This window comes from Eupeodes corollae, chromosome 3, assembly GCF_945859685.1.
Source record: "Eupeodes corollae chromosome 3, idEupCoro1.1, whole genome shotgun sequence".
NCBI lineage: Eukaryota > Metazoa > Arthropoda > Insecta > Diptera > Syrphidae > Eupeodes > Eupeodes corollae.
This window is the reverse complement of record NC_079149.1, coordinates 125,376,769-125,404,442: the sequence shown is the minus strand read 5'-3', so window position 1 is coordinate 125,404,442 and position 27,674 is coordinate 125,376,769. Positions and strand designations below refer to the sequence as shown.

The 27,674-nt window shown below is 32.7% G+C and overlaps 2 protein-coding genes across 2 annotated transcripts; both read right to left on the bottom strand.

The window, feature by feature from the left end:
* Positions 1–7,688: 7,688 nt before the first annotated feature.
* On the bottom strand, positions 7,689–8,564 carry LOC129952336 (adult cuticle protein 1-like). Its single transcript, XM_056064871.1, has 2 exons — positions 8,403–8,564; positions 7,689–8,337 (listed from the first exon to the last, which is right to left on the bottom strand). The coding sequence occupies exons 1-2, from the start codon at positions 8,406–8,408 to the stop codon at positions 7,996–7,998; spliced, it is 348 nt and encodes a 115-aa protein (XP_055920846.1). The 5' UTR covers positions 8,409–8,564; the 3' UTR covers positions 7,689–7,995.
* Positions 8,565–24,542: 15,978 nt separating this feature from the next.
* On the bottom strand, positions 24,543–25,286 carry LOC129949998 (adult cuticle protein 1-like). Its single transcript, XM_056061756.1, has 2 exons — positions 25,126–25,286; positions 24,543–25,060 (listed from the first exon to the last, which is right to left on the bottom strand). Exons 1-2 carry the CDS (start codon positions 25,129–25,131, stop codon positions 24,674–24,676), a joined length of 393 nt encoding a protein of 130 aa, XP_055917731.1. The 5' UTR covers positions 25,132–25,286; the 3' UTR covers positions 24,543–24,673.
* Positions 25,287–27,674: the final 2,388 nt, after the last annotated feature.

Sequence of the window (27,674 nt, the reverse complement as noted above, 5' to 3'; positions counted from 1 at the left end):
CTTGGATCATTATTTTCATTAAAGCCATTTTTTATTAAACAAAAAATATAAAAAACATCCTTATAAGTAATTTTTCTTAAAGTTGTTTGTGTTTTGACCACCAAAAGTAAGCACAAATTACTCCCACCAATGCAGCAACATCAACAATTCCAAATTCCGAAAGACAAAAACACTTATTTATGTGAAAATTATGGAAACCTCTCGAATTTACAAATACCAAATACACACACACCCTGCAATGTAACCCCTCCAAAAAAAGGAAGAAGACGAAGTTATTCGCAATGAAAACATTAGTAGAATCCTACAAACCACATATTTACTCTTAAGCTGGCCATTTTTTAGTATGAAAAGAAAAACTTTCTCCGATGATGGTTATGGTCCCTATTTTAAAAACACAACTACAACTTTATCCACATACTCCTCATGCTCATACTACGAGTATGAGAGTATGAGCACTTTCAAAACTTCTATGGTAGATAAACTTTTTGGGATAAAATTTTGTAAAATGCTTTGGCACTAATCCAGGAGCTGAACTGTGCTACTTTTCATACATACATATATAACATAGTCCTCTACTAACGACACTAAAACATTGTACGAATTATTTTTATATGCAAATGTACACTAAGGCGTATGTGGAATATTTATTTTTTGGGATAAATTTTGTTTTGCAAATAAGGAGGTGCTATAAATAAGATTATAACGATGGTAAATTGTATTCGTTAACAATATTTAATTTAAGATTTTATACACATATGAAATAGGCAACATTTTTATATTTTAAAATTAAAGCCTAGTACGCTGCTGATGCGAAACGAAATTTTTCGGTGGTCTCCAAGTGTAGAGCGAAATTAAAACGAAAACCACAACGGAAAAATATTTGTGTAGAGTTCTGTCAGCTGTGGAAAACAAAAAACAAAACACCGAAAGTCACGAGTAAACAATTTTCAATTTTGATTTGTAAACAATTTTTTCCAATAAATAAATTAAACGTCAAAATTTCGCAAGCAATTAATATACCGGGCAATTAAATTGAGAACGAAAAGAGTGGAGAATTGTACTAAAAAATCTAGTACAGCTATCCACTAAAATGACACATTTCGTTGTTCAGCAGCGTACTGAAAAACGAAAAGCACAGCGAAATTTTTCGTTTATGATTTCGTCATGTCATTTTTGTATGGGAAATTTCGTTTCGCATCAGCAGCGTACTAGGCTTAAGAAACAAACTATAAAAAGGAACTTGAAATACAAGAGCAAGTCTTTGCAACCTATCGGCCGAACTTTGATCGATTGAAATTTTGGTAAATTGTGTTCGTCCTTTTTCATTATTGTTGTTTTTTTTTTCGTTTGTTGTTGCTTTATTTTCTTCCACGTGAAGGTCAAAGTGCGGAGAGGATTATAGATGATTTTTGCAGAGTACTATCAGCTTTTAGCGCAAGAACGTAAACGAAAAAATAAATAAATGAGTTTATTTTTCAATGGATGGATGGAATGGAATTTCGGTCATGGGCAGGGCATGGATATGAGATTTTATTTTCGTTTTTATTTTGCTTGTTGTTATTGAAAGTGGAATTTTGCTTGAATCCATCCAAGTCCAAGAGCATTATTTTTTTTGGCAAGGTCGTTGGTTTGAATTTCTAGGATATTTTTATGATTTAAATTGAGTTTCGGATTTATTGTGATTGAGATTGCAGCATAAACTAGAACACAATCTAGTGTTAGATTCGAATAACTTTATTTTATTTTTCCATTTTTAAGTTTGACATTTTTGAATAGCAGTTTGTGTGACATAAATCCTGGTATTTTTATAAATTAAAATGTTGTAAATATATATAAATAACAATGTTTGTCAGTAGCAATTGTTTCGAATAGTTTGACAGTCTTATAACTTAAATCTTTTTAATAAATAAAAATGTGCAAATAGCGAACATTGAAATATGACATATTTCGAAATTATACCAAACAAAAAAGAGGTTGGTATGCGACCTAAACTAATATCTTCCTATCCATCCTCATCCGTTGATTTTTCTAAGATTCTTACACAATATTATGGGACACAAGAATTTTAAGTCGTCGCTCATAATAATTAAGTTGAAATCAATTTCTTACCAATTTCTTGTATTTAGTTAGCAACAAAATTGTGCATATGATAAAATAAAATTTATTTACTTCCCATAGGAAGTTATTGTAATGGGTCCGATTTGCCAAATTGAAAATTTTGATATTAATCGACGTATCAAGGTCTCTTGATTCGAAGTAAAAGATTTTTAGAAAGATGTCTGTGCGTGAATGTGTATGTACTCGTATGTTTGTATGTCCGAATGTTCCCAACGTTTTTTTAGTCGTCCATAGCTCAAGAACCAGAACAGATATCGACTTCAAATAAATGTTGTTATACAGATAATAAGTAAATAAAAATGCAAAAAAAGCTCACAAGAAAATTGCGTTTTTGGTTTTTTTTTAACATAGCGTTTAAAAAAAGGTAACAGTTATGGTTAACCCTAAATATCTAACGAACCAAAAACGCTAGAGACTTGAATTAAATTTTATAAAATATATTGTAACTTGATGGTATCAAGGTTGTTTTTTTATAAATCAAAAAAACTGAAAACAAAATTGTCATCTCGAAAAATTTACGAATAAAAATGATTTCATCTCTTAAATAATTTTGTACAACGAAGAATCATCAGTTTGACATCTAGTAACATTTAAAGAAAAATCAAATAGACGTTTTTTTAAATACAAATCTAAGAGAACATGGCTCAAAGTTGGTAAAAATTGATTTTCGACTCAAACATCTTTTCAAAACTTTAAGATATTGGCTTTAAACTTTTTTCTTGTAAATATTCATTTAAATTTTGAGAAAAATCGAGTTCAAATTTTTTTTTTTACAAAAAATAAAAACTTAAAGAAAATTTATCAAAAGTTGGTAAAAATTGATTTTCGACTCAAATATCTTTTCAAAAATTTGAGATTTTGGCTTCCAGCTAATTTTTACTTACAAGAAATTTTGATTTTACCATTTTGGCAAATTTGGAGAAAAATCGAATTGACAATTTTTTTACAAAAAATAAAAACCTAACAAAACAAAAAAAAAATAAAACTTGGTAAAAATTTACTTTTGAATCAAATAGCTTTTTAAAAATTAAAAATATTGTCTTCAAACTTTTTTATATTTCACAGAAAATATTGTTTTCGACATTCAGTAATTCTTTTTTACGAAAATTCATCTTTATGTTTTTTTATAAAAAAATAAGATCGACAAGATGTAGTACGCAAATTTGGTAAAAATTGATGTTCGGTTCTTAATATCTCTCAAATTTATTTCATTTATCCAATTTGTAAAAATTTAAGAAATGCTAATTAAATTGGTAAAAATTTGTTTTCGACTAAAATAAATTTAACAAAACTAGATTTTCAAACTAAAATATTTCTTTATTTGGAAATATTGTTGGTAACTTTAAAATTTTTAAGAATAATTCAACTGACAACTTTTTTAACCCAACACGAAAACCTACAATTTTTTAAGCCGGACAAATTAACAGACGGGATGAGAAGTTATCAGTGTGGGTCACATCCCAGCCTCTTTTATCAATACCAAATTTAGTAGCTTTTTTTTTTTAAAAAGTTTGTATTTCTTAAAAAAAAAGTATACTATTGGATTCTTCTAAGATTATTTCCTTACACTGACCATAAAAGGTCAAAATTTTTGACAATTTTGTGTAATGTTTATTTTAGATTCTTAGTTTTTATAATAAAAAAAAACTGAAACTATCCGAAAGGAACGAACCCACGAAAACACGCATACAAAAACATTTTTCTAAAAACCTTTGATTTAGATTTAAGTTTCCTTAAAACGTCAAGAAATTCCAAGGCATTAGTCGGCTGAGAGTACATTATTACATTACATGCACCCTTTTCAAATTTCAAACAAACATTCAAGTATTATTTTGGCAATTAAAATGTTAGCTCAGTTTGACAGGTTTCGAAATGGCTTGAATGCTTGAATCATTACTTTTGTTATAAGTTTGTATGATTTTAACGTGTTTTTCGATTAGTTATCGATCCAATACCATGAATACCGAATATTTAACTATTATAATAACACATAAAATAGTAAATAAATTTGACATGTGTCCAATGCCAAACATACCACCTCTACGCCTCAAAATCAATGAACTTCTTCAAATTTTGCACCTTAAAATTAAATTGGAGTATTATCGCTTCAGAAGATAAAATTTAAGTCTCAAGGTGTTGGCAATTCCCACTTAGTATGGAGTTGAAGTTTTAAATGTTTCGATATTGAATTCAATTTTTGTGTTGAAAATAAAAAATAAGGTTGCCACCTTTTAGGAGGGAATTTCTTAACCCAAGTGCCTTTCAATCAACAAGACAATACACACTTACCGTAGGTCTATAAGTTTTTCAAATAAAGAAAATATACTTTTCAGAATTAACGGAGAATGCTTAAAGTAGATGTAAATATTTCAACTCCATATCAAACGATGCTTTATTCTCAAAAAGGGTACAAAGAAAAAAACAAATAAAACTTATGTCGACTTTGAGGAAAACAAATCGGTAGCTGTTTAGCTAAGAGCCGTTTTTTTTATTCTGATATATTAAAAGCTATTCTACTTAACGGTAGGAACATATTTCAACACACTCCATAGCCCACATAAAATAGGGCACACAACAAGCCATACTAAACTTTGTTGTTGTTTCCTTTTTTTTCTGTCCAAAATAATTAAGCGTTTTGGAAAGCCTTTAATACTAAATGGTTCTCCTAGAAAAGAACAACAACCCCAGAAAAAAATGAGTAAATAATTAGGGAACCCAACACAACCTCTCAACAAAAAGGACGACAAAAAAAGGAACCCACATCACGTTTAAAAAAAAAGGAACTCTTGCACTTGTATATTTGTTATTTTTGTTCATACAAAAAATACCAGCATTTCCTGTTGAAAAATTAAGACTTGCCCTAGAACCCGAAAAAGGGTAAAGTTTCTTGTGTTAACGACGTTAACGGTGGCGATGGACCTACCATTTACCTCCGACCGTGTCGTTGCTCTGGCAGATTCATTTAAGTTGCAGTAAAATAGTTAAAATCGATTTTTATTCCAAAAAAAAATAAATGTCCTTGCATATTCTATACACACATCTCAGGATGAATGTTTAAAATTTAAAATAATGACATCGACTCGACTATGGCAACGACTCACAGGACATTCAGCTCAACATGTAACTAAGTCGTCCGAAAAATTTGAAGGTGTTAGATACCACTTTATGGGAGTTATAGGTATACAAATACCGTAAAATGTAGATAGGTAGAGTAAAAAGTTATGAAACTAGATGTGTACATTGTCATCCATTATCCTTGCAAAATCCTGTACTAACGCCACGGATTATTCAGGTTTTTAAACTCATACCTATATAAATATGCAGGCATAACGAAATTCAAACAAACCTACATCTCATACTGATGCCTATATACATTATCCTTCATCCAATCCTTACCCATACTTTATCCTCCCCTCCGTCTTATTCAACATGAATAAAGGATGGAAGGACATTTTTCGGTCTACTATTTTCTGCATCCCTTGATGCACTTCTCTAAAGGCTTTAAAAAGGATTAAAATGTAAGGATAGGGATACCTTTATTCTCAAAAATACACTAAGTCCATACTCAAAAATTTAGGACGAGACGCAAATTCGTTTAAAACAAAAAAGCAAACAAAGAAAAAAAACATAGAAAATGTTTTATTTGTGTCTCCTATTCCTCCTGCACAACTATAATGCGGTAATTATCTCAAAAGGTGTAGTTTTATTGTTATACCTTAACTAATGCCAGGATTCTTGTACTTTTGCTTTTGTTTGTCCGGCTCCTGCTCCGGCTCCGGATGTGGATTGTAGAGGTCCATTTTTAAGTGAGATTATTTAGTGTAAATTTAAATTAATTAACCGTTGTGGCAAAGCCACACAAAATTTAATAATAGAAAAGCGAGAACCGGAAAGAAGTTTTCGAAATAGTACCTACCTTACAGACAGAACAATGACACAAAGGAAAAAGGATAATAATAATAATATTTAAAAAGGAAGCAAAATATGACTAATGGGAAATAACAGAGAGGTAGAAAATTGTAGGTTTTACAAAAAAAAAAATGGTTGTTAACCACGGTTATGGTTTGACGTGTTTTTTTTTGTCTTTTTTTGGGTTCGAGTCTTCCTTAGTGCTAACTGAGAAGACCTTTGTGTGAAAGAAATTTAATATTTGTTTGTGGGTTTAAATAATCGCCATCGTGAGGCTAACCATAAGGTGATAAAATTAATTTACATGTCACATGTTTTGCAACGAGTCCTTAGATTAATTGCTATACAGGATAATTTGTATCATATGGAAGAAAAAAATTTATTGTTTCTGGTTCAAATTTGTGATTCGATGTTTTCTATGTTTTTTTTAATGGACTTCTTATAAGTATACAAGTTTTGGGTTAAGTGTCTCAATAATTCGTCATTAATTGAATATGAACTAGTTGCTATGGTTTTCGCTATTTTATTAACAAACATTTTCTATGTTTTTATAATAGCATTAAAAAGTTTACTCACATAATTTTTCTGAGCGAACGTTTTTAAACAAAAATAAAAGAAGAACAAACTTCTCGTATTGAAAGATAAATGTTTAAGTATTTTGCAGTTTTTGTAGGTATGACAATTTAAATTGCACTGCGCAAAGTTTTCTATGTTTTACAATTGTTTGTCATTATTTCACATATTTTAAATATTTTCTGTGCTTATAATTTTATTTTTTCTCTCAAAATATTATGAAGCCACCAAACAAATTTCCTTCATAGAAATGTTTATTATGCATTTACTAGAAATTAGAGATCAAAATCATGTAAATAACAGTTAAAATCATATCATAGTTTCCAATGCTTTTCTTTGTTTGTTAATGTTAATGTACTAATCTTTTATGATTATCTAAACAATTCTTGCGTTGAAATGTTAAGTGTTAAAAGCCTTTTATTTGTTTTTTTTTATAAATAAAATTTGCAATTCTACGTTTTCTATGTTTTTGCTTAATTGGTATGAAAATACAAACATTTAAATATTTATTACTTGACAAAAAATTCTAATCACAGTTTATTATTTTATTCTACATTGCTTTCTTTGTTTTTTTTCTGTTTTTTGTTTATTATGTCGCTAGGTAAAATAGTTAAGTAAATTTTCTTTTAATAAGACTACACTAACATAAATAAATATAAATTTTGTCTTCTTATTTTTTCTATGTTTTCTTCTAAATCTGCACGAAACTATTTAAAAAAACGATTTTTAAGTTTTTTACGGTTATTTATTTAAAGTTTTGCCGTAAATTATTTTCGATGCTTTTTGATAAAATTATAATTTTCAGAAAAAAAAAACAATATAGAAAGCGATCAGGTAAAAATAACATTAATATTTTAAATTGGCGTTGTGCTTAGCTGATTTCAAGTGAGAAAAACATCAAAAACAAAAACGTAGAAAAACATAGAATTTTTAATTATTACTTGATGATTGGATACTAGACGCAGCCTTACTTACTTGGTTCTAGATACTTACTTTTATTGTATCCCCTTATTATCTGCATGACCTCCCGCTGGAAGTCTTTGGTTTGAGTGCCAGGAAAAGTTTTTAAATACAAAACAGTTTCATGATTATTTTTTTAAGTTTTATTTTATAAAAGAAAAGAGTTAACTTTACAGAAAACAAAATTTTCTAGCCGTATAACAAAATATTAAATCTCTTCGAACAAAAAATTTAATATTTAAAACAAAAACTGACTGGAGGCCCCCAAAACAACTTACTACCCACATCATTTTGTAAATGAGGGGTTTTGAACTTTTTCAATGAAATTTTAAATAAAGAATAGGAAGATAGAGGAAGGGAAGAATTAAAAAACAAAACAAAAATTGAAGATCTGCATTGGTTGCTGGCGTGTTGGTTGATTAACTGGTAAACTTCTTACAAAGTTCCTGGTGCTGGTTCAAGATTAACTGAAGCAGCAGATTGGGCGTGTCCTGGTAATGGAGCAACGTGAACAGCACCACGGGTCTTTGCTACATAGGTACCTTCAGCTCCAACGACGACTGGAGCAACAACGGCAGGGGCTGTTTGGAGGGAGATGACACCTGGAGCAGATTGAATTGATACAGCACCGGGAGCAGCTTGGATTGATACAGCACCGGGAACTGTAACCAAACCGGCGGGTCCTGAAACGGCCAACAATGGGCCTGGAGCTCCCAAGATCACAGATGATTGAGCACCAAGGGCCAAAGCAAGCACGACTACGGCAAATACGGCGAACTAAAATAGAGTAGAGAAAATGTTACAGAAATTTTGAAGAAATCTCAAGGATGATGTCTTCTTACCTTCATGATGCTTAAAGGTTTTTGGTATTTTATGACTTTTAAAGGTCTTGACTGTGCTACGATTTAATCGTTACTGATGTCTTTCAATGATTCTTGCAGAACTTTTTATACTCAATCTTCACACAGGTACTATAAAGATCTTCTAGTTCTTCTGTTTACCTATACCCATAGAAATGGGTTAGTCGTAGAGCCCGGCTGTCAAGCTCAAGTATAGTTGTTGCTCGCATTCCATATTAAAAATATTCAATGCCAGGAGTCAACTCAAGCCATGATGATGATGGAGGCTGCTTTAATCAGATTCAAAACAACTTGTCAATATTAATCGGATTTTTATTATTATTTTATGTCAATAATTGGATCGAATTAATTGGGCGTGTCAGCGTCTGTGCCTGCGTCGCGCATATCGTGTCGCCTGTACCTATGTGATGGCATGGCGCTGGCCTGGCGACTCTATCAAACTTGTGCGCGGAAATCCAGTTCGCGTTAGACTAAGCAAAAGTTGTGCTCGTTGGCGTGTAATTGCAGTGAAGTCCAAGTGACAGTTTGTTTGGGTGATGTTGGCTTTTAGAACCAAGCTATTTCCAACTCTGGACGCTGGACCATGGTCTTGTAAATAAACAAGCCGCCAACACTCTGGTGTGCATCTATATCTTTACTTACATAGCGCCAGGTGAGATTTTTAAAAAATTCATGCAAGCAGGTAGCAAATGAAATGAGTGACGAAATCAAGTGTAAGGTTGAAACAAGTTCTACTTTTCAAGAATTTGATTTGGGTGTTAAGTGTGTTTGATTTTTTTTTTTAGCTAAGGTCAGCTACAATGTGGATTAGATGCAATTCTAAGGCAGTAGCTGAATTAGTTGCATTATGAAATTCCGATCGGGAATTGCAGAAAACAATTTTTGTGTAGTTTTATTCAATTGTTGTCGTCATTTAACACTTTTAGTGGTAAGAATGCAGACATTGCAGAGTTTCATGGCAGACCAGAATTTTTGTCTTTGATTTGATTATAGGTTAAAGCAACCACGCTTTGGATTATGCAATAAGTTGATACCATTAGATGCTGTTAAGCTTTTTTTTTGTTAATTTTTCCATAGAACAATTTACGTAACTTAAACTTTATTTGTATTCGCTTTTTGACGAAGAATTCATTTAATTACTCAATTAATTACATTTCTTTTTATTTCCTGGAGTGCATTTCTTAGATTTTAAAATAAAGCTAATAGAAATATAAGTTAAGCTGCTGTAGGGTCTTTGAAGAACTCACTTTATCAGTTATTATTAGGGAAGTGATTTTTTTAACTTTTGGTAGAATAAAAGATCCTAATTCCCTTTCTGGCATCCTTCTATTTCCTCGATCACTCTTTTTTTCCTTCTGAAAATCGGGTGTTCCTCTCTTTTTCTTTAGCTGCATGTTTGTGCCGGCACTTGTCGACAAATCAAAAGTTTCGTTGTGAAGGCTGTGTGAACCCTAGCACTTCAGAGGAATCCCACTACTGGTTTTCAATGTTTGATGCAGGCAGTAGAGGACTTCTTACGAAGTTGTTAGAGACTTTATTGGAAAAGGGCATGTCAAACTCATGCTATTGTAGCTGTCAAACGTCGAATCTTCTCACCACAGTACTTTCTTGTTTTGGCTTGGATGCGGATATCCGTAGCTGTACCTTGGCTATTATGAAAGTCAATGTTGGTCCCTTTGAAAAGTGTCGTCCTTCGATCGAAATGTGCTCAGACAGAAGATTTCCATGTGCCATTGTAGATACTGACATGTTTGAACTGCTAATTATAACTACCAGAACGTCTCTCCCCTAAGCGATGTCGACCAGCCTGAATATTTTATCAAAGGTTATGTAGTGCTATAGTGTCACGAATGATGTCATCTCTTCCTAGATTGGTATTGAAATGTTCTTTAACAATTTTATTGTTATAGCCACTGTTAATATGAACGTCTTTGGTGTATTCCTCTTCCTCCTCTTCATTGATGAAGCTCTAGACTTTTTGCGGAAGTGTAGTTCCAACTAAAAACCAACAGCCAAATAATCGCTGCCTTTGTTGTCGGTAGCGATCGCCGTAGTTAACATTCCAGTCTTTTAATTTGCTTCACCCGGTCCATTCTATCGCATTTCTTGATTAGGTTAAATACCTGCTTAACGGCAGTTTAAGACTTTCGCTTATTGTTCTGTGCACATGATCTATTAAGTTATCCTACATTTCACGTAAGATTCATGTTCCAAAGTTCGTTCTCCATTTACTTGGTGCATCTTCAGTAAATCTGTCTGTATTCAAGACTCGTTGGTGCTTCGGAACAAAATATTAGTTGGTGGTCATGAAATCATCCCAAACCTGAAGAGCCAGATCTTTAGTATGAGACCAAGGACAGGGAGCCAGATAAATCTCTCCTTATAGACCATAGCTCAACTTTACTGGAACTGTAGACGTTTTAACATGCATTTTAATTTTTCTCCATGAACCTTAAAGTATTTCCATGCGACCTAAGCCAAATTCAACAAACCTTAGAAAACCACAACGAAACGTTACGATGTATTACGAGATCAGACAACAGCCGGCAAGGCATCGTGGCGCATTTTTAAAGCCCTTTCAAGCACCTTCACCTTCATTTTTCCAATATTGTCTAACATCTTCATAAATCTTCATTCATCTTACTGATTAACAATCTTCTAACATAATCTTCAAGAGCTCAATCAGTTACGCAGCAGAAAAGGATAATAAAAGAAGTTACCTTTAACTAATGTTGCGATACATGAAAATTTAAAATTGATATTTTACGATGTCCTGAATCCTTTTTTAATTGACTGCACCATAACTCATCTCACTCTTTCCAGTTTCTCCATAAATTTTGTCCTTCTTGTTCATTATTTAATTTAAATTCTGACACTTTCAAACTCCTTTAAAATATATGGATTTTAAATGAACGTCGAAAAATCTATTTGTTTACTAAGTTAATTCCGTATGTACGAATGTATGCATTGCAGTGCATATAATATGCACCAACACCCGAGCTTAAATTAAACCAAAATTAAATTTATTTGTGGCTATTAATTTCATTATAAATCTTGTGTTTATATACACAAAGTTTATTGAATACAAATATACATATTATGTAGCTTTACATTCATCTATGCAAGGCATATAATATATATGTAAATATATAAACACTCAAAAAGGTAAATTTTTTGTGCAAACAGATGTGACAGAGCCGCAGGCTTATGCAATAATTGCAATCAAAAATATGTACTCTGGCCCATATAATGTCCCATTCACATAATGTATACAGTAATTTGTATATAAACAAACAGAGATATTTTTGTGTCAATTAAATTGCGAACACGAATTTTAATGGATATGCGTTTAATTTCACCCCGCTCCTACTCAACCCTATCAATTGATAGTGATGATGATGACGTTGATACTGATAGTGAGCCTCTCTTTAGTTAAATGAATTGAATAAATTAATTTAAAGTTATTTCATTTTCGTATTTTTTTTAATTTGCTTCAATTCCAAATGAGAGACAGTGGAGAGCTATTAACTTTTCCTTTGATGCAATTGATCATGAAGTACCTTATAGTCTCCATTTAATGCAAATGTCCTGTAAATGGCGTTTACAATTAAAATGGGTTTAATGTTCTTGTTACAAGAACAACACCAACAAATTACTACCATTTAAATTTAATAAAAATAAAATCTCTAGGCTATAAAGTCGTATCCTCAAAACCACCAGAATCCTTTGATTTAATTATAAATTGTAAGGATATAAAAAAGGACGTGTATATTAACGAGAGAAGGACATTCTGAAAATCAATTCCTTTAAAATTTTATCGATTTTATTTTTTAATGAATGACAGATAAAGAGTAAAAGTGCTTTTGTTCTATATTACACAAGGTTGTCATGATGAATTTTGTAAGGAATTTGAAGAGTTACATTTTATCGAAACCGCACAATCTATCAAAATAATTGACCTCGAGGATAAAAGTATATACAAAGGAAATTCTTATAATCAAAGGATTTAGAATGGTGATAGAGAAAAGCACTTTGGTACTCAAAAAAAAAAAAGAAAAGATGGAGGACATTATTATAAGGACAGCAAAAAAAAGTGAGATTGTCTACAAAGAAAAACAAGATGGTAGTTACAAAATATAGTTAAAACGTTCTTTTGTTAAAAATTTTTAAAGGTTGTCATTATTTTTGTACTGAATGTTGTTGTAAAAAATCTATTTTGGAGAAACCAATGTCCCTTGGTACTGAAATGATTTTCTTCATAGTATTTAATTATTGAAAAAACTATAATCACATGAAAAACGACCAATTTAAAATACGTCACATAACGAAGTTCTTTTATTGTTCGAGTTTGATAGCCAAAACCCCAGTTAGTGATTTATAAATTCTGCATTTTTGTTTTTTTTAAAATAGGCACAAGTTGAGTGACAATTTGTTACGTTTGCGCCTTTTTTTGCTTTGAAAATATCAATTTATATTACGATAGCAGACTTAATGGCTGAAACACAAACACGCTTCAGCTTTGGCTGATGTTTACGAGTTCAGCCATAGGAATTCAATGCATGGTATCCCAATAAAGTTTTGACCTCAGGCTTTGTTTGACAATCGTAAGGAAAAGAACGTAATGTTACGTAATGTGACTTCAAACGGGAGCTCTAGCTCAAATTTGCTGAGCATTTGCTTTGTCTAATAGCTCAACAGCTACAAACAAAGTCAACAAAAAATATACATTTGCATTTGGAGGGATAACCATTGTGTATTAGAAATGTTGAAAGGTAAGTTATTGAAATATAAATAGAATAACCCATGGCATGATGGTTAGTGCGTCGGACTGTCATGCGAGAGGTCTTGGGGTCGATCCCTGCCTGTGCCACCTTAAGTTTGATTCACCTGTACTGCCTCTTGCGAGGAATTGACAAATCCTCCAAGAGTAATTCTTGACATAAAAAGTGCTTTCTCAAATTAGCCGTTCGGGTTCGGCATATAAACTGTATGTCCCCTCCATCCCTGCTATTAGGCCCTGGTTCTCTACGAACTGTTGCGCCACTTATTTATTTAAATAGAATAACTATACATATTTTCTTGAACACGTTTTGATTTTGTAGAACAGAACATGAGTTTTGCTGAATTCCTCATAGATTAAAGAACTCCGTAGATTAAGCTCCCGGACCCAACAACGTCTCTCACTTTACACTTTTTCTTGCTCCATGAGCTGAAAATACCCACGGTAGGCTGTGTAAGCTACTTCCACTATAAATTAAATTAATATTTTCGATTTCAAAATTCAAATATTTTCAAATCAAATGGGGTGGCGCAACAGTCCGTTGTGAACCAGGGCCTAGTGACTTACAACTCTCAACCATTCCTGTGTGCGAGTACTGTTGTCAGGAATGGAAGGGACCTACAATTTTAGGCCGAATCCGAACGGCTAGTTTGAGAAAGCACTTTTTCATGACAAGAATTACTCTTGAAGGATTTGTCAATTCCTCGCAAGAGGCAGTACCCGCGAAAATTAATTTTTTTTTTTTAAATTAAGGTGACACAGGCAGGGATTGAACCCAAGACCCCTTGCATGACAGTCCAACGCACTAACCATCATGCCACGGGTACAACACAAATATTTTACTGTATGAAAAATCAAAAACAAACTTTTGAGAACAAATTACAGCTGCTAATGACAGAAGTGTCATTTTAGAAATGTCATATTAGAAGTGTGAAGAAGCAGACCCATCGTAACGCAGACGAAGTCAAAGCTGAAGCTGTTTGTGTTACAGCCATAAAATGTTAAGCGTTACCTTGCGTTGCGGGACATTGTATTGCATTATCTTAAGTTGGCATGTAGGGTAACTTAAACATTACGTAACATTACGTGACTTCAAATACCATGTAACATTACGTAACGTAACCATAACGTAATAATACGTAAAACTAACTATGTTGCGGAATTATGGTGTACCATCTTTGATGTGCTCATAAGCAAAAACGTAGAAATGGATTGAGATGTGTATTCAGAGTTGCTAGAGATAAAAGTTAAGATTAGTAGTGTGTTGGAAGATCGTCGCATAAATATCTTTAAAGCCTTTTAAAATTAGTGAACCAATTAGAAAAATATCAGTTTAAGAGGTTTTTTTCGGATTAAACTCACAATTTTTTAGCACATTTTGCTGTCTGGGACCACTTTGGCACCTTAATTTCAGCAATATCACGGGCTTATCTGCGTAGAAAGGCACTTAACATAACCCTACAAAAATGGACTATTTCTTGTAGGGCTATGTTAATCTTTTTCTACGATTTTAAATCGCATGATCTTTGGGGCTATTGAAAGATGACGTGAGATATTGTTTTGTTGCGTCTTGTATACCGAACCATTATTATGGTAATACATTTACACGATTTGACAACTTTGCTAAAGTGACAGCTGTCAAAAAAACAAACTCCGAAAAAAGTATTTCTGGATTGCAAATAGTACGTATTAAAAAAGCGCCCGTTATAAAACTACTTATGTAGTAATTTTCAAAATACTGTATCTGTTTAACTTGAAGAAGTTAAATCGGTGCTCGAAGTTGAAATTAAAAATTGTTTGATAAAGTCAGTATAATATCTATAATGTCCCTTATTTGAACAAAAACAAATCAGGTATGAAAGGTATTGGTGCTTTTTAACTCACTTTTATCTGAAAAATCTTCATCTCAGCTTCAAAATATGCCTTATCAATATCGGTGAGGCGTTCAGAAACTATTAAAGGTTTTCAATACTTGGGTATCATAGACAAATGTTATTTTCGCATCCACCCTTATTCTAAGTTGATTCCAAGACTCTTAAGAAATCTTAAATAATCTGAGAAAATTACATCAAAATGTTGGTCTTAAATACATAACTTATTTCCGTCTATGTTAAATGAAATAAGACTTAAAAGAGACCAAGGCCGATAATTGCACATTGGTTCTTTAAAATTACAATGACAAGCAGAGAGTGCTATGTTATTACACATTCGTGTAGTACGGCTGAAGAACAAATCTCTGTACCTCAAAGTACTTCCGAAATTTGGCTGAAGGTAAAACTGATTTGGATTCCAAGCAGCGTGAGTATTAAGATTAAACTTTGTAAGGGGAAGAATCTTATTGACTATTTTACTAACGGATATTCTTATAACATTACTTTGAATTTGATGATAATTATTTTATTACGTTTTCTAAAAATAATGCATAGTAGTTGAAGGCTTTGTCTGTGAATATACCCCCTTAACCAGTGCCTTAACAAGGCTGATAAAATATATATCTTATGGCCATTTATAGGCTGTAGAAATTTATTACAAACTTTTAAGTTAAGAAGCTTAAACGTGGTGTTGTACATTTACACGATTTTTGTTGGTCCTAAATATTTATCGTTTTGTGATATTTTTAGAACAGTCATTGGCTAGACGTAAACATTTTATTTGTAATGTGGGGGAAGTGGTAAGGTTTGGGTAAAAGTAAACAACAAAATATTTTAAATGTTTAAAATAACAATGCATTCGATCGGGCTTTCATTCAAGGACAGACGATAAGAAAACATTAACAAAGCTATAATTCATTAATGTCATGACTTTTAAATAAGTTATAATTAGCACATCTAAAAGTCTATCTTTTCCAAGGTAACTGTTTTTTTTGTTGGTCTATGATTGTATGTTTTCTGTAAAGAAAAATGTTAAGATAATTTAATAAGACACATGTTTTTTCTTTTCAAATACATGATGCAAAGGATATGACCTACTTTTTCCGCTACGAAAACAACTCATCAAAATAACATCAAAGTTAATGAAAAATAACTCTGTATAAAGTTTTCAATACAACAATGCACTTTCTTACTTTCCTTTCAAAAACAAACAAACTACAAAAAACACATGAGAGAATTCCTAACCAAGAAAATAAAAAAGAAAAAACCTAAGAAGAAGAAGAAGAAGAAAAAGAAGTTGTATCTCCTATGAAAATTTGTCAAAATTAAATCTCTACACACAACTTTTCTACTTCTCCAAAAAAACAAGGCAGCACGAACAACTACGACTCTTTTCTGGAACTATATACAATGACAATCATTTCCGGATTGCATTTGTTCGAAATTATTTTCTTTTTTTGTTTATTTCCTTCGTCTCTCAAACAAAGTGTAACCACGAGAAGAAAAAGAAGAAGATATAAAGAAACATCCAGAACTTTATCCGGCTAAAATCCAAAAAAGTTCTTCCACCGATTTTACTTCACTTTTGAAAGAAATGTGTAACAAAAAGAAAGACAATCCTTGAAGGAACAAGGAGTATAAAATAAATTAAAAAAACTTCTATATCACTCTATTTCATAGGTAGAAGAACGAAATTTAAAAAATGCGTTTCTTTTTTTGGCCGGTTCTATACCTGCTCGTATAGACTTACAGCTACATCTAGCGGTAGAAGTTTGGTCTCATTGTGTGGTCGGTATTACCCAAAAACACACGGAAATTCGCTTTCGCGACAAATTTCCATCAAGGAAAAATCGTATGCTTTAGAAGAAGAAGAAAAAGAAGAAGATGAGGAAGAGTCCTTAAGAAATGTCTGAATCTACCTTTAAGAACACCACCACCTGGCTGTGTTTGTGTCTTGTCGCTTCTCTTCTTGTCTGCACATAAGGGACCAAAAGTTTTATCCTTTTATACCTGTAGTCCTGTAGAATAGAAGAATCATACCCTACACTAGGGACAGATTGGGAGAAGATAGGCAACAGAAAAAACAGTTAACTTTGTTCCAAGAACAAGAAAGAAAATAAGACGACGACGACGAGTCCCCCAAATGAAATTAACGAAAAACTAGAATAACCGTAAGAAAATTGGTCCTGCTGCTGCTAGCGCTACCAAAGAAAATGACAAACAAAAGAAGGAAGGAAGTGAGCCACAGGAAAGTGATAAAACTACGTGAGGGAACGAATCCTTAATGCCCACAAGGATTTACAGCTTCTTTTTTCTCTTCTGTTATTTTCTTTCTTTCTTTTTTCTTAATTTTCTATTTCCTTCCCAAAGTTGACCAAGACAGGAATATAGAACACACGCAAAATGATAGAGAAAGGAAAAGGAAACGACTGGTAACGATTAACGGCCCTGCCGCCATCCATAGCCGCGGTGGTTCCAACCACTGACATTGCCACTGTGCTATGCTATGCCACCATAATGATAGGAAGGAAGTTTTCTTTGAAAACTCTTCTTGTTCATTCATATAGCCGACTTGACGTCCGCGTCGTTTTATTCCGTCTTCATCTTCGTCTTCATACTCGACGTTATATCGTTGGTGGTCTTCATAGTATACCAAGGGCTGCTTATCTGTAGGTGCCTGGATAATTGAGCATAAACGCCCTTCAAATTAACACAAGTCGAGATGGGAATTTGATGAGACTATAGCTAAAAGGAGACGACCGATGCGATGGTTTTGGTTTGGTATAGTTGCTTCCCTTTGGTCATAGTTGAATTTGCCTTATGCCGCCTCACCACCTCCTCACAACTTACTGGATAGAAAGAAAGCCCCGCAGAGAAACTCCATGACTTGGTAATAATTCGTTACGCTTAATTAAAGACCCTAGACCCTTAATTAGCCTTTTGCCATTTTGCAAGAAGGGAGTATATCTTAATAGTGAAATACTGATATCTTCTACCTTCTATATATAAGAATAAAAGAGATATTGGGAACAAAATTTATACCATTGAAACCCTTTTTTGTGGAGAGCTCTTGTTTTTGCTTAGGTTTATTTTTATTAATTTATTTTGTATATTTTACTTGCTTTTCTTTCTTTGTTACAAATCAAGAAATCAATGATAGTTTATTATTACTATTATGTGAACAAAGGTATTAACTTGCAGGGTGTTCTTGTGTATACAAGAATTTCTTTAAAAATGTTTTGAAAATGACTAAAAGATTGAAATGTATTGTTTGAGAAAAAAACGCCACAATGTACATTTTTTATACTTACGAAAATTAGTTTAAATCCAAATCTCTACAAAACGTGACCTAAAATGATAATTATAATTTAAAAAAGCTTGCACGTTTTTTGTCGTTACAGTATTTTAAAGTAATAATAACTTAAAAAACTAAGAGTTTGACAATATCACTTAAGGCAATTTAGCATCGTTTGCACTAATTTAAAAAAAAATAGTTTATGCTTACCTTTTTAACAATAAGAAGTTAATTAAACGTCAAAATGAAAAGTCCCATAAAAATCAGTGGGACTAACAAATTGACAGGTTGTCAGTTAAGGGACTAAAAGTTTACAGTTTCACTATCAAATTGTTGAATTTAGAGATGTGAGAAAATTATTAATTTTACATATTTGCTACCATTAGATAGACAGAATAGGATATACCTACTTCAATCCCTAACTGACCAAACAATTGATAGACTGCCGCATTAGTAACATTATCCAGAACAGACTGCTTGAGAAAAAACAGCTTTAATAAAACAAAGAGTGACATATTGACAAATTAATAGATTAATCTAATATATAGCTAAAAACTGACAGCCTAATACATGTAATAGTGAATGACTGACATATTATAGGAGAAAAAGAAAAAAAAAGAAGTGGCCACAAAACTGAACCCTGAGGAATTCCAAAAGATGATTATATTTTTTGAAAAGTGTAACAAAGGCTGATTGATTGAACTAAATGAAATATTACTGAAAACCTTACAAGCTAACAGACTGAAAGAAATATTGAAGAACTGAGGATTAACATAATTGTAAAATCAACAGACTGTAAGTTTACATAACAAATAAAAAGTAAAGTAGTATTCACATGAGCGCGACCAACGAACGACGAATGAATTACAAAATGTGAGTTTATATACGTTTGAAGACATATTTCCACACAAATTCTTAACTAAACGATAGCAATATAGTTTCTATTTGATTTATAATACATACTTTTACTTTTCAATATAATATATTAATAAATTTAAGAAAACAAATTTATTCGTCGCGAAAAATATAATAGTTGATACGAACTGTCAAACTTTATTCGCGTTCCACATTATCCACACTCGCAACGAATAAAATAATCGCGCGTACTTAACCTAAAAATCATTCTTATTTTGGTTTCGGTGGTGAATGGTGTTCGGCTGTGGCTTCATTCGCGACGAATTAAAAACTCTCATGTGAAAGAAACGTCAAAATCGAAGAATATTCGTTCATTCGTTGGTCGTTGGTCGTGCTCATGTAAATAGTACTTAAATATTGACAAAACTATACAAACTGACATTGCTGACACTGTTAAAATACTTAATTAACAGAATAATTAAATAACAACCGACAGTTTAATATTGAATGAATTAACGTCATAAAGAGTAAATATTGACAAAATGATGAAAAGACTGTCTGACAGATTGACGGAATGATAAAATAAAAATTTGATACGATCATGAAACATACCCTGACAGATTGGAAAACTAACTAGTGAGCATGCCTTTGTATTAAAAAAGTGGAAAACAAATAGATTTGGGTGATTGATAAATTGAAATATTGACCGACTTGGCAAAATACTTACAACTGCCAGAAAAGTGCTCTAGAAGAGTGTTAAAATGTCACTTTATCAGAATATTAGTTTAACAGAAAAGTTAGGCAAAAGCTGGCAGATTGAAAAATTAATAGGGTAATAAATTGAAAGATTGGTAAACTGTTAAATTGGCAGAATACTAAATTTATAGAATAATGAAATATAGACTTACAAATTCCCAAATGACAGATAAGTAGAATAAAAGAGTAAAAAACTTACTGACTAATAGAAAATTTTACATAGTACTCTGTTGGCAGAATAATGGAACGGAGGTTGACATCAGTTTGATACTAATTGACTGACTGAATAAAAATAAAAATGAGTAAAAGATTGATAAGAAAAGTCGATAATAACAGATTGACAGAATAGTAAAAAAAAATAACAATCTGAAAAAAGACTTATAGATTGATAGATTGAAATGCTGGAAGAATAAGACACCATAAGATCTAAGAACAGATAGTTTGTTAAACTGGCAGGCAACTTATAAATTGATTGATAGACTTCAAAATTGGAAGAATGGAAGAAAAAGAATCAAATAAAGAAAAGTTTGACTAAAAAACTAATAGATTTACATAATGGTTTGGCCAAAGAATTATGAAACAGAAATAGCCTAAAAACTGACAAAAATAAAGATTGGCAGACTGATAGACTTACAAAATGACTTGCTGGCATACTGATAAACTATTGGATTGATATATTGATAGACTGATAGACTGATGGACTGATGGACTGATGGACTGATAGACTGATAGACTGATAGACTGATAGACTGATAGACTGAAAGGCTGATAGACTGATAGACTGATAGACTGATAGACTGCTTTACTGATAGACTGATATACTGATATACTGATAGAATGATACATTTATAGACTAATAGAATAATAGACTGATAGGCTGATAACCTGATAGACTGATAAACTGAAAGGCTGATAGACTGATACGAATGATAGACCGAAGATTTACAGAATGCAAAAATGGAATAAAAAAAATTAATGCAGAGAGATAGAATTAAAGAAGCGACAAGCTTACAAGTTGAGGGACTGACAGCAACTTAAAAATTGATTGATAAATTTTAAAATTGGAAGAATGAAAAAAGAAGAAACAAAAGTTTTACTAACAAAGTAATAAATTTATATAATGGTTTGGTCAAAGAATTATGAAATAAATGACTAAATAAAGATTGGCAGACTGATAAACTTACAAAATGACTTTCTGGCACACTGTTAAACTGATAGGCTGATAGATTGATAGATTAATAGACAGAAAGACTGATAGGCTGATAGACTGAAGGCTTACAGAATGCAAAAATGGAATAAAAATAGAATAAATGCAGAGAGATAGAATTAAAGAAGCAACAAATTTACGAGATGAGAGACTGACAGAAATAAATAATGACAACCCTGTTGACTGTCAAAATAGACTTAAATCCTTAGACTGATAGAATAGCTGACAAACTGATAGGTTATTCGACATATGTACTCTAAAACTGATAGAGTAGTAGCAATGTGCAGTTGTGTCGCATTTTACTTTTTTTTCTAGGAATCCATATCTTTCCTTAAAATGGTCTTTCAATGTTTGATTTGTCTTAAATCAATATAAAAACAAAAAGAAGCTTTTCCACCACTGCTGTGCAACACCCTGTTTGTTATAGGTAATTGATCTCCTCAAACAGAATTATGTGTGTGGCATCTCAAGAAGTGAACTGGACTCTCTAAGTAAGTTGCAATCGTCGTCATCGTCGTCGTTGTTGTCGTGAAGAAGCACTTCGATTTTTCTTTGTACTCTATGTTCTACATCAGTACATTTGAGGTATACCCGCTCCTTAGAGCAATCTTTATATATGAAAGATGTACTCAATACCATTATATACATATGACTATACTATGAGAATAAGAATAAATATGTACCTATGTCCGGAATGCTTTTTAAGAGCACAAGCACACAATTCGAAACGGAAATGTGCGGCCATCCTCTTACTTATACAATATACATACATACAATGTACTCATATTATGTACTGTATGTTTGGACGTACGTACGTTTTGTTATAGGAAGAAGAATAGAAGAGAATCCGGATGTAGAGGCAGCAAAATGTCTTTTCCTATTCAGTGTTGAATGCACTTTCCTTTATTACTGCTGCAAGCAAGACCCATCACAGCTCGGCCAGGCCAAGCCAGGCCAGGTCAACATACAGAGCATATAGATAGATCTATAGAGTACAGTGTATTATAGGAACTGTACAGTACACAGGACAGGACTCAGGAGGTCGCATGTAGGGCCAACATTAATCCACTCCACATGCAATAGGATACTTAACTGTGCTTAGTTTATTGTGTGAGTTTAAGGATTTTTTTTTTAAGTTTTATAGTTTTTTTTTAAAATCTCAATCTCAATTTCAGTTCTTTTTTCTTTGTTATTGTTGTGTTTCGTTCTCAAAACATCCGATGATGAGGATGATGATGATGATTGTTGGATGGATAGGACATAGGATATGTATGATGATGGTTTGTGATGGCTTGGAAGGAGATGGAAAGGGGAGGTTTTAAAGGGTAAATACATTAAGATAGACTTGCAAGCGTTTCATATATTCTCGTATACAAAGTGTACTCAATGGGTTGAGTTCTGTAAACGATGATGATGTCTTAATTCAATTTAATTAATTAATGCCATGCTGTTTGTGTATGTGATGGAGATTGTGCTAAAGAGGTGTGAGTTGAATTGAATTAAGTTGAGTTAGTAGATAGTTGAACGTTTGTTTAAGTGGATGAGTGTTTTAAAGTTGAATAATAAAATTCACACGTCTATATTCACCTAATTTATGTAGGGGAAGGTATCGTGTCATATCGTCGCTCGTCGTCGGTAAGGAAGGTATTTATGTATTACTTATATAGACAGTTTGGATTCTTAATTAAAATGATAATGATAGTTTTTTCTTATAGTCGAGGAAAATCGGTTTAATAGCTTTTTACATTCGTGTTGTGTGGCTAAAGAAAGAATCCCTGTTCTTAGTAGTGCGTTTGAAATTAGGCTCAATGGTAAGCTAATTAGTTTTTTCTAGAAATGCACGTACTACGGCTGAATTTGTTAGGGGGGTAGTAATGCTATTGGCAATGTCACAAGAGTATTGTTTATGACAATATCGTTAATACAATAACAGGCTTGAGACTTTGTGAAGTTGTTCAAGAACACCAAATTTTTCGGTCAGGGAACAATCGCCTTCCATTTTTAGAGCTCTTATTTCAATTCTGTCCAAAAAATGTTATACTTATGTCCAAATATGAGAATTATACTCGAGTTTCGGATGAATGAAAGTTTTGTAAATCGCAGCCACATCAGAAGGGTTAAAAAACTTCTTGCATCTTTGGAGTAAACCTAAACACTTAGCAGCAGTTTTGGCAACGTCAAATATGTGATCACTTCATAAGAGACGGTTTAAGATGCACAGCACATACCTAGAACTGGAAGCTGCTCAGTCTCCTCGATGCAAGAACTACAAATTAATAGTGGCAAGGTTGTGCCTTTTCAACATCAAACATACTGTCAAGATTAGAATTTAATAAGCTTATTACACACTGCCCTTGGAATCCGAATCTAAAGTACAAAAATGAAAATCTAAGGACGAATATGTTCTTTAATCAGCGAAACATAATTAAGTGGGTTACAAATTTCAGAAAAAATACCATTTAAAAAAATAAGGAAGAGTGTAGAAGACAAAACGGAGCCCAGAGGCACTCCAGCTTTTTCATCAACAACAAATGGACGCGTTTTTCCTAAGAGAAATTGATGCAAAACTCTATCAAATTCTTTTGATATATAAAGCCTTTTAATTTCTCCAAAACGCTGTAAAGATTTGTTCCACTGTTTGTTGAGATAAATCATAAGATCACGAGTCAACTTATTGCTACGAAAGCCGTACTATCGGTCAGTACGGTCAGCGTTTCTATGACCTTTGAAAGAAGGGTCGTAGGTGCAATTGGACCAAAGTTAGAAGGGGAAGAGGATTACCTTTTTTAGGTAGAAGAAAACCCTTAGAATAGGAAGGATGTAAAAGCTTCCGTAGTGGTTTTGCAAGCGTAGAACACTTTTTCAGAAGAATAGCTGAGGTTTACCAAACTCTTCTTCTAATAAATTGGCTTTGCCAATCGAGCTTTCAACCCAATATCATTTTTACAGCCCGAATCAAAATATGACATTTCTTTTAATTTTTCAAATAAACGAAAAACTGGTTATGGTCTTTTTTGTGCGAAATAAGATGCGCTGCAATGTTTAAGCCTTTTCAAAAAATGTTGTTGACACCTTTCACTCTCCTAAAATAAGTGCTCTGGTCCAAACCAAAGGACATTTTGTAGGGAGCATTATGAGCGCATAAGTGCAGCTCTCCACCGAAATTCGGCAGCTTATTTTGCTGGACTATTATTTTGTATGTACATTTTTGTTTTTGTGAAATCAAAATTAACGCATGGCTTCGAAGGCTGAAAAGTGATTTAAATTAGATTTTGACATCGTTTTAAAATATTGAAAGACTTTTTTTAAGCTTTACTTTATAAAGTTTGCAGTAGAAAATTTTATTTAAAGATGAAAGTTATTTGGCAGACAAAAAATTAAAAATATTTCAGTCTTAATTTTTAATAAGATTCAAGAAGTTTTGTTACAAAAGGCGGGGGTGGAAGGGGGCGTCAGAATGGGGGGATTTCATCAGTAACGTGATCATCTTTACAAAGTTCCTGGTGCAGGTTCTAGATTGACTGAAGCAGCAGATTGGGCGTGTCCTGGGAGTGGGGCAACATGAACAGCACCACGGGTCTTGGCAACATATGTTCCCTCAGCAGCTCCAACAACAACTTGAGTTGGAAGATTCACAGCAATTGGAGCTTGAGCAACACTCACAATGGAAGGCAGAACATTTGAAGCCTGAATAGCAACACTTCCCAAGTTTGGCTGAGGGACCGAGGCTTGAATGGCAACTGATCCACCAGGAACTACCACTGATCCAATGGTTGGGTTTGAGACAGAGAGAATTGGTCCAAGACCTTCCAATCCAATGATAGATGATTGAGCACGGAAGACTAAGGCAAGCACGACTACGGTGAATACGGCGAACTTTAAAAGACAAAAAATAAGTTAGAACATTTAACTTAAAGAACAAGTAACAATTGTAGAATCACCTTCATGTTGCTGATGGTGTTTTTCTTAGTTTTGTAAAAGTTGTTAACTAATCAACGAATAAATCGTAACTGATGTAAATTATAGCAAAAAATAAATGTTTTATAGGAAAAAATTCTTGATCATAAGTGCGTTGAACTAAAATGGAAATTAAATACAAACAACTTTGAATATGTTCAAATTCTAATAAAATATTTTCCATATCATTAATGACACTGAAGTAATTCAAGTCCATTGAGGAAAATGTACGTTATTATAATTATTTGAGGCGTAGTTAGTAGGTTGAGGCAACAGTTGAGTTTTATAACAAGCGGCAAAGAATATAAAACAGGTCTGCAAAATTTATATTTGATATTATATTCAATGCCAGTTATGGAAAAATCAAGGAACTACTTTAGTGTAATTATAACTGCTTTAAAAATTAGATATTAATTTAATCGATCAATTATTATAAATTTCTGTGGAAATTAATGTCGTTTTGAAGTGACGCATTTGTATATTTATATTTATTGATTGATGTCTTTGTTTAGTTTTGATTAATTGTATATGCGTAGAAGACTGTTATTACTTTCAAACAAAATTATAATTTTTGAAGTTACGAATAGTTGCAGGTGAAATACAGAACAGCTTTGATAAATTCTTTTAAGGGGGTATTCTGGTCTAGAGACATGAATTTTATGTAATTTTTGAAGTGCTGTAGAAAAAAGCAAGCTACAATTTTACCATCAATTTTTTTATACATTATTTATTCACATTAGAAGCATACAAAAAAAAAATAAAAAAGTAAAAAAAAAATAAAAATTCCGTTAGTTATCAGCTGATAGAGTAGTGCGTCTCAAAAATTTGGTGCGTGACCATACCCACGATTTTAACTCTCCTAGAAATCTGAAATCAAAAACTAAAAAAGATTATTAATCTACAATAATGTCGCAATGTCTGGAACTACGGAAAAGTTACAAACATTTTTTTTTACAAAATGGCGGCTGTCTAAAGAAAAATACAAAAAATTTACCATTTTTTTGAACATTCTTCGATTTGTTAAAAATAGTAAAAATAAAAATTTGGGGATGGCCGTAGTTCCGGACGTAGACAAGTCCCTAAAGAAGACTTTCTTAAAATTTCAAGTAAATCGGTTCGGCAGAACCTGAGAAATCGTGGGTATCAGATTCAAAAAGACAGTTCTGAGAAAAACGCGTTTAAAGTACCCCATTATGTCTTTTGTTCTATTAGTTGCAGCCCAACCGATTTGGATGGCTGCTCAGCAAAATACTTATTTCTCCGAAAATAATTTGAATTTGGGAAAATCCTCTAGTAGACATATTCTTAAATAGTTAAACTATGAAAATATGAAAAGAAAAAAAAATCGATTTTTTTTAATTTCTAGACCAGAATACCCCCTTAACCATCTCAGAAAGGCATTCGGTCTTCTATTGCAACTTTTTTCCCTTCTAATATACTCAAAAGTAATACAAAATATTCTTGATTTTTAACTTGAAGGCTCCACTGGAGATGAGGTCTAACTCTGTTTCTTGTTCCTTCTGGGTTGAAGTTTTATACTTTAATAGCTGGAGCTTCAACATTCATTCGCTGAACACGCCTTAGCCATTTTAACTGTTGAACAGTCTGCTTTTTTACCAGCGGCATGTTCATGTACAGTTCGTACACTTTTTGGTTCTATCGACTGCGTCAGATATTATTTTGATAGTTGATAGAACCTGCTTCACGAAAATACCAAGATAGCCTCCCCCTTCATGCGTCTGAGAGTGGGTCCAAACATCTGCATCATACAGCAGGATTGGGAAGATGAAGGTGAAGAGGATGAAAATTTCCTTGGTTCTTCGCGATGGGCCCTTTTTCACAATTTCTTACTTTGTCCAAAGAAACATTCATTCGATTCGATACTGAAACTGCTCGTCTGGTTCTTACCATAATGTCAAAATCATCTGCATGTACAAGATATTGTGTAGGTTTTTGAAGAATGGTGGCATTCTTATTAGCCGTGGAATTGCACACCACTCTCTCAAGAACAATATTAAAACAGTTACTGGGTCGCCTTTTTGTAAGCCCCTGATGGTTGTTTTGAAGGTATCTGTTGACAGCGATACCAAAACTCTACATGGTACAGCTCGTCCCTGTTGACAATGTCATAGTCTTGAAATCGATGAAGAGGTACTTTCTTGATGCCTCTTTTTATAAACGAAGAAACGGAAATTTATGTAATTCTAAACACCTAATTGTTGTGTTCTTGGGACTTCTTCCAAAATTTGGAATAAAGCGAAATTCCATTCCTGACATTACTCGCACACAAGAATGGTTGAGATTCGTAAGCGACTAGGTCCTAGTTCTCAATTTATTTGTATGAATATTTGGCAGATGGTAGATTCTATAAGCCTGAAGCTACATAAGTAAATGCCAATCAACTCATCAGTAAATAACTTAAGGGGATCTTGTATGCTATTGAGCATAAAAGGTTTGAACCCTTGTAGTTTTAGCAGAGAAGGTAATCATCTGTTTTTTTGGATCGGGCAAATAGTGCTTAGGTTTCACTCGT